Genomic DNA, 8,651 nt, shown 5'->3' on the forward strand with positions numbered 1-8,651 from the left:
TACTCCATTTTGTTACATCAAGTGGTTACAAAAACTACATATTTCCACAGTGGCCACTTTATTAGGTACCCCCTGTATCTCAAAGTGCTCACTGATTGTATGTTCATGGCCCTCTGCTGTTGCAGCAAATCCACTTCAAGGTTCGATGATTTATGGGTTCAGAGATGCTCTTCTGCACACCACTGTTGTAACGGCTGGTTATCTGAGTTCCTGTCAGCGCGAACCTGTCTGGCCATTCTCCTCTGACCTCTCTCGTTAACAAGGTGCTTTCACTGACAGAACTGCCTCTCGCCACTGTTTTTCACACTGTTCTCTGCAAACTATAGAGGTGTGTGTGTGTGTGTGTCTCTCTCTCTCTCGATATAGATTATAGATATGGAGATAGAGATATATATATCTCTCTAGATATATAGATATATGTATATATATCTCTAGAGATATATAGATAGATATATAGATACAGTATATATACAGTTTCTCAGATACTTAAAGCACCAGCCATCATTCCACAGTCAGTCACTTACTTTCCCCATTCTGATGTTTGGTCTGAACAACAACTGAGCCTCTTGGCCATGTCTGCATGCTTTGATGCAGTGAGTTGCTGCCACATGATATTTGAATGCGGGTGTAATAGAGTACCTGTTGAGTGTACTTTTAATTTAAAAAGCCTTGGCTATTCAGATCCATAGAGAGAGCCTCCAATGCCTAAGCCGTTCCTTCGAGGGACCTGCTGTCACCGTCTTTATGCCCACTCTCCATTTTAGCTATTATTTTGAGATTCAGTGTAGAATAGATCCTTCCGGCCCTTTGAGTCTCACTGCTCAGCAACCCCCAATGTAACCCTAACCTAATTGTGGGACAATTTACAATGACCAATTAACCTATCAGCCTTTGGACTCTCGGAGGAAAACAGAGCACCAAGAGGAAACCCACACGGCCACAGGGAGAGCATGCAAACTCCTTCCAGTTATTGTTATTTTCCGTGGCTTGTGGTGCCTCGAGGAGACCTTGCCGTTTCTTAAGCACTTCTGTCGTGTTTTTTTTTGTAATGAGGCTGAGATCAACCTGACATTAACCCAGCACGGATGGGAATGTGCAAGGAGCTGGCCGGATTCGAATCCGGGACCGCTGCCCTTGAAGCCACACCACCACTGGCTGGTGTAAGCTCCTTACAGGCAGCAGCAGGAATTCAACCCTGGTCGCCTGTAGTGCTAACTGATGCAACACCGTGCCGCCCTGTTCTTAGGAAGTATTAACTTCTGCTCAATACGAGCATTCTTTTTTTTTGGGGGGGGGGGGGATGGTATTAAAGCATCTTGGGTATAAAGTTAGCTGCATTTCAAATCAGGTACCCTCAGGTGAGGTGAGAATCTGATGTCCTGCTTAAGTTCTCTCTGGCGTTTCCCCCTGGGGGATCAACCTTACTCTGTCACGGGAGCCCGAGGCTGTGTGCAGTAACAACACGCTGGTTTGCGAATGTGTTTTGGTGTAAAACAAGATGTGAAGAATGTGAGAAAACAGGAGCTGTGGTCGGTCATTTTTCCCTTCAAGCCCCCTCTGCTTGTCGAGCTGACAGTTGCTGATCTGGCCCGCCCCCTCATACTTGGCAATTTCCTGATCTTTCTGAGAACTACCTCTAGAAATCCCACAGTGATTTACAACTGGCGGAGTGATTATTCTAGTTGAGTGTGACGTTCTCCCAAGGGGTTGTCTGTTGGTGGGTCCTCGAGTGGCTGTAGAGACCGATCGGGGACCCACATATTCTGGTGGAGTGTGGGCAAGGGTAAGAGGTGGGTCTTTTGGTGGTTCACTCTCTTGTTCTCTGCGACACAAGCGGGGGTCGGTCTTGTAGCACAGCTCCCTCTTCAACAGCCTTCCTCCAGGTGTCTATTGAGTGCAACGTCTTCCCAGTTCTTCGATGTCATCTTCAATTTCTTCCGGCTACTTTTTTGATGTTTATCTTTGAAGTGCTTCCTTTGCCCACTGACCTTCTATCACCTGGGGGTAAAGGAGGCGGAGTTCGGGGAGGTGTGAGTTGGGTATCCAGATGCCTTGACCTTCCATGGTGTTAGTGTTGCTTTATCGTGGTGGAGGAGCTGTTAATGTTCCCTTCCAGTTCTGGTGCATCTGTCAAATAATCCCTACTCGCTGTCCGTAACGCCTGCTGGTATTTGGGGCAGCAGTGAAGGTCTTTCATCTGTTTGTCCGTGGTCGTTTGTATATTCCAGAAACCAGTTCTGATTCTTGGTCTTGGTGGAGTTCAGTGCTTCTTTCATGTCAGGAGCTTCCTCTCAGTTTTCACCACTGTCAGACATACAAGTCCCGGGTGGAGACTCGTGAATACCGTCACACTCAGATGTAGAAGGCCTCTTTGTTTCTGTAACAGTTTTGTTTGACCAATCAGGGTTGTTCGCTCCGAGCAGACCCCCCCCCCCAAAAAAACCTGGAGATGGGGAGTAATGGTGGAGGGCTATGTTCCCTCTAAGCTGTGCGTGTATGCGCACAAATGGTTAGTTACCTAAAACATAGTAATTAATAATTATACTTAGTGAAAATAATCTTTTAGCTAAATGTTTCTGTTAACTAGTTAACAGAGTATGTATGTTGTTATTCTGTGCAGATTTATGTCAAATATTTTGTAAACCTACATAAACTGTGCCATGTGTGCATCCAGTGCACACATACTTTTGTCACAGGAAAAAAAATTTTGCACAACATAAAAGATTTTTGCGCACACTGACTACTGAGAATTAGAGGGAACTGGTGGAGGGGTGCTTTTCTGACGAGAAACCTGTAGTGTGGCGTTCCGCAAAGATCGATGCTGGATATTGCGTCTGTAATTGAAGCGACTAGGATGAGAATTTAGAGGGTACGATTAGGAAGATCGCAGGCAACCTGATTCAGACCTTGCGGAGCAACTGTAGTGCATCCGTCTCCAAATCAAAAGGCTGCGTGCTGGGGTCACAAATGATGCGCTGGATTTTTTATGGGTGGGGGGAGTATAGAGGGCTAAGTTCCAGTGGCACTGGGTAGAATACTAGTGTTCTAAAGGGCCTGTTTCTGTTCTGCGGTGTCCCACTGTCACTCTTGGCTCTCTTGCCATCGGGCTCCTGGACTTTGCATGATCTGCTCCATATCTGTGGCCTGCAGCCAATGGGATCCTGGGCCATTTTCACTCGCCTCCACACTGAACAGGGCTCTGCGGCTTTGCAATCACTCTCCGGGACTCTGCAGTTCGTGTTCAGAGTGTTATCTGTTTATCTTTTTAGCAGAAGCTGTGACTTGTTCCTTTATTTTTCTGCACATTGTCGGCCCTTGTGGAGTTTACCATGAACTACTGTGTTTGTTTTGTGGCGAGGAGATGAATCTCAAGGTGGTAAATAGTATACGTACTGAAATGTACTTCGAGGCCTGTGACCATTGTCAGCTAAGGGTGAACGTCAGCTGGAAATCTGGGCGGAGCACAGGCAGATGGAATGCTCTCCAGAAAAATGCGAAGTCATGTACTTCAGGAAGTCATGTTCTTGTTGGACACGTCAATTAGCTGTCAGGAACGTACAGAAAGATCCTGAAAATAATAACACGGGTGGTGAGAGTAGTTGAAAGGGCCACACACACACACACACACACACAGAGACACAGACACCTGGAGGAACTCGGCAGGTCAGGAAACCTCTATGGAGGGGAATAAACAGTCGACGTTTCATGATGAAGGGTCAGGATGGATGTGGAAGCCATAGAAAGGGTGCAGAGGAGATTCACAAGGACGTTGCCTAGATTGGGGAGCATGCCTTATGAGAATAGGTTGAGTGAACTCGGCCTTTTCTCCTCGGAGCGACGGAGGATGAGAGGTGACCTGATAGAGGCGTACAGGATAAATGAGAGGCATTGATCGCGTGGATAGTCAGAGGCTTTTTCCCAGGGCTGGAATGGCTAACATGAGAGGGCATAGTTTTAAGGTGCTGGGGAGTAGTTGCAGAGGAGATGTTAGGGGTAAGTTTTTTTTTTACAGAGTGGTGAGTGCGTGGAATGGGCTGCCGGCAATGGTGGTGGAGGCGGATACGATAGGGTCTTTTAAGAGACTCCTGGACAGGTACATGGAGCTTAGAAAAATAGAGGGCTATGGGTAAGCCTAGGTAGTTCTAAGGTAAGGACATGTTCGGCACAGCTTTGTGGGCCGAAGGGCCTGTATTGCGCTGTAGGTTTTCTATGTCTCTGCCCAAAATGCCAGCTTATTCTAATTTTGCGGACGCGGCTGAGGTGCTCGATAAAGTGCCCCCCTCCCCCCAGTCTACGTCGGGCCTCACCGATGTGGAGGTGGCTGCATCAGGAGCACTGGATGACCCCAGCAGGTGAAATGCTGCCTCGCTTGGTGCCTCCTACTGTGTGTTTTTTCTCATACCAGAGCAGGTCACAAGAGATGCCAAATGACTGTTTGTGTAGAAAACGCACTTTTGAAATAGGTGATGAGGAAGGCTGTGGGGAAGTTGTTCCACTGTGATACAAATTGGTCATTGTCTCAAGTGCTTCTCCATGGAAACTGCTGAACACGTCAACTCTTTCTAGCATGGTTAATGTTCAAGTATAGTATTGTAAAAACACAAAATGCTGGCAGAACTCAGCAGGCCAGACAGCATCTATGGGAGGAGGTAGTGACGACGTTTTGGGGCGAAACCCTTCATCAGGAGTGAATTGTGCAGTTCTGATCGTCCCGCTGTTGAAAGGATGTCCAGGGTGCAGAAGTGGTTTGTTTGCCAGGAAGCTGTCTGGTTTGGAGGGCATGCACTATCACAAGAGGCTGGATAAACTGGGGATGTTTTCTCTGGAGTGCCGGATCCGGGCTGAGTGGAGATCTGATAGAGGTTTACAAGATTGAGAGCACAGATAGAGTGAACAGGGAGTATCTGTTTCCCAGGGTAGAAATGTCTAATACCAGAGGGCATACATTGAAGGTGAGAGGGGGTAGGTTCAATGTGAATGCGAGGGGACAAGTTTTTTTTAAACCCAGAATGGTGGATGTGTGGAATGCACTGCCCGATATGGTGTAGAGGTAAATACATTAGAGGCTTTTAGATAGCACATGGATGCTAGGTAGATAGAGGGATATGGACGTGGTGTAGGTGGGAGGGATTAGTGTTTTTGATTTGGTTTTAGCTGGTTTGCCGCAACATTGTGGGCCGAATGGCCTGTTCCTATGCCATACTCTTCTATTAATCTATTAATATGCGTCACAAGTGTTGCCGTGCTTCCAGTGCCAACACGGCACGCACGTCCGCCTGCAACTCACCAACCCTAACCGTACATCTATTGGAATGTGGGAGGGAACCGGAGGGAGCCCCCCCGGGAGAACTCCTCACAGACAGTGGCGGGCATCGGGCTGCGGTCACTGGCGAGAGCGGAGTGTCTGATGGTGACCAAAGGTGGACGAGCCACCCCTCCCTGTCCACCCCACACGCCCCAGTCTTGCTGTCACCTAAAGGTTGATGTTTTAAGTCTGGTTTGCGGTACACTGTGCTAACATGTTGCTATTCTCTTTAGGTACACAAGAATGGTAAGAAAACATACTCGTACACCAATCACGCCGTGGAGTCTGACAACTTGTGAGCAAACGGGATGTGGAAAGCTGCCTCCGGCTCGTACCCGAAGTGGGCGGCTATGAAGCTTAATTTTATATCCATTATATTATATTAGCTTTATATTTAAAAAAAACTTTCTAAAATTTCTTTGCAAAAGAATGTTGGATTTGCTCCACTGTCAATAGTAATGTTTGAGTTGCCTAGACCATGACTATTATGGATGCTCGATATTACACATTCTTATTTCTTAAATGTGATTTTTAGGGGAAGGTTTGGGCTCTGCTGGCTGGAAGTGGTGGGCTAGCAGGCTCCAAGAGTGTATATCCACTGGGAGGGGAGGGGGTCAGGAATATTCAAAGTCTGATGCTCTGATACTATGTCCATCTGCCAGATGGTGAGGTGGGAGAGCAGTGTCTGTAAGGAGACCAGATGGTAATGGTCAACCGTGTATTTTCATCACCCAGGTCCACATTAACTGCAATACCCCCACAAGAGGGTGAGTTGTCTGTTCAGGGGCATTGCTAAGGATTTGCTGGGTTCTGTGCAGAGCGCCGTCCTATCTACACCTCTCAGAAACGGCTTCCAGGATAAGTGTTGGATTGTGTTTCTCCAGCGGGGGGGGGGGGTGAGGGCCACAGTCCCAGACTGATGCCTCACCTCTGCCATTCTCTATTGGAGATATGGCAGGGTAGCTTTGTCACTTTGTCAGCAAGGGGCCACTCGGAGTGCGGTGTGGATTCTAACCGGAAGTACCATCACACCAACTCTCCTGTACCTTTTCAATCTTTCTGAAGGAGTTGTTGGCGCATCTGCAGTCTGCTGACACTGCTTGAGAATATCCAACACCCAGACTGGGTTTCTTTTTGACTTTGAGAATTATTCCTGTTCTCCTTTGAGGTTGTGTGTAGAAGACTTGCAAACAAACGGGGGAAGGGCAAAAAGTTATATTCTATGTAAATTTATCTGTGAATAGTGATTCCATCCACAACATATCAGGTCACATGTAAATAGTTAAACAAATGTTCTAAAAGCACATTTGCATTGATGCTTGCTGGTTTTTCTAGCACTTCCTTAAGCCTCTTTTTGAATAATGTGCTTGTTTGTGTCCTGGGTTCCATTGGACTCCTGCAAACAATGGAAAAGTGATTATCCCTGCCCCCCTTTTTTAAAAAAAACACCATTCGAAAGGAATGTTCCCATTGAATGGATGTATAAGACAAGGTAGACATTTTGGAAAAGTTCTCCCAATTTTGCTCTTGGTTCTCAACCAAGGTCAGGAAAATTGGCCAAGAAAACTGACCAAAAGGAAGAAATGTGAATTAACCCTGTCTCCCCTGTGAGCCCCAAAACTTGGATGCCAGGCGCCAAGTTTTAACCACCTTGCCCAATTAAATCTTTTTATTTGAAGCCTCAAGGTTCTTTGAGCTCTGGACCAATTGGTGTTTTCTTCTATGGGCTACAAAACCAGATGCATGAAGGAGCTTTTCAAAGGTTGATGGCTAGTAATACCCAATTTTGTGTGTTTGCTTGAGGACGTCTTTGTTACTTGTTATTTTTGAACACACCTGTATAATTTTCATCTAAGCTGTATATATGTAAAGGCTAGGATTCTATTAATGAGAATGCTTTTTTAAAAGTATGATTGTGGGATTGTGTAGGACTAGCTTTGACTACTTTGCGAACTCAGCCCAGTGTCTCTTGTGGGATTAAACACTGTCAGGCTATAGTTCTTCATCAGGATTGCTTTCTTTTCCTTTGGGGATTATCAATGTCTGATTAAGATGGAGAATATTTTCTAGGGCAGCTGACAATGAAGGAACTATTCTGGAAGACAAAGCTCCCATGATGTAAAAAAGATACTTTTCACATTTTAATTGGAGTAGCACAGATTTTTCCAATGCCTGCGTTAGGCATTTTCAGGTGTGCACTCGATTTTTCAGTTGAATTTTCCTCAGAATTACAGTGGCAGGTACAGCAATCCAAGACAAACCAGTTCATGAACGTGCTGGTGAGGCATAAGCCCAAGATGCTGAGAAGGAAGTGGCATTAATCATTTGATTTCAGGGCTGGGATATAAACTATTATTTTTTGTTTTGAATTCCTCATGTTATTAGTAATCATGAAACCACTGCTGCAATCAGAACCCTATTTATTGCATCACCCTTGGTATCTCAAATAATTTGATTCGCTGCTAATTATATTTATAAACAGGCTGATTTCAACTCCACTCCCTTTTGAGGACAGCAGACGAAAGCAAGTGGACTGATTTTTTTTTTTGAAATTTGCCAAATGTATAACCACTAAGGAGTAATTGTAAAATGTTATTGATGTAAACTGTAATTGAAAAGGAAATAAAAATAATAAATTATTTTGTTTACTTTGATTATTAATTGGTCCCATGGTCACGGAAAAACTGCTTTAGGCTCATTTGCTTAAGATTCAAGATCGTTTAAGATCACTCCTAAGTGAAATGGAACAGGGCAGCTCGGGCAGGTCTTTTGACCCACAATGTTGTGCCAAACCAGCTTAAAAGTAGATCAAAAAACACCCAAACATCACGGCCTCCTCACCTACACAATGTCTATCTAAATCTTTAAAACCTCTAATGTATTTGCCTCTACCAGCATGCCGGGCAGTGCATTCCAGGCCAAAAAAAACTTGCCCCCTCACATTGGCCTTTGAACCTACCCCCCTCACCAGATGCCCTCTGGTATTTGACATTTCAACCCTGGGAAACGGATGCCTCTCATGATCTTAAACCTCGATCAGATCTCCCCTTAGCCCCTCGTGATAGCCCATGCCCTGTAAACCAGGCAGCATCCTGCGAAACCTCTTCTACACCCACTCTGAAGCCTCAACACCCTCCCTACAGTGGAGCGACCAGACCTGTATGCAGTACTCCAGATGTGAGTGTTGGCACGTGGTTAAGGTGTTCGTCTAGTGATCTGAAGGTCGCTAGTTCGAGCCTTGGCTGAGGCTGCGTGTGTGTCCTTGAGCAAGGCACGTAACCACACATTGCTCTGCGACGACACCGGTACCAGGCTGTACATTGGTGGCGTGGAGAGGGAGACTTGC

General features: G+C 45.9%; 1 protein-coding gene across 1 annotated transcript in view; it reads left to right on the forward strand.

Moving 5' to 3' along the window:
- The window catches only part of LOC140735724 (uncharacterized), a 69,289-nt gene extending 61,344 nt beyond the window's left edge, over window positions 1–7,945 (forward strand). The window contains exon 7 of the mRNA XM_073061145.1: window positions 5,539–7,945. Coding sequence (XP_072917246.1) covers window positions 5,539–5,604 — 66 coding nt within the window. The 3' untranslated portion in view covers window positions 5,605–7,945. The remainder of the gene's footprint in view (window positions 1–5,538) is intronic.
- The last annotated feature ends 706 nt before the right edge of the window (window positions 7,946–8,651 follow it).

The sequence above is a fragment of the Hemitrygon akajei genome, chromosome 11, assembly GCF_048418815.1.
Source record: "Hemitrygon akajei chromosome 11, sHemAka1.3, whole genome shotgun sequence".
Taxonomy (NCBI): Eukaryota; Metazoa; Chordata; class Chondrichthyes; order Myliobatiformes; family Dasyatidae; genus Hemitrygon; species Hemitrygon akajei.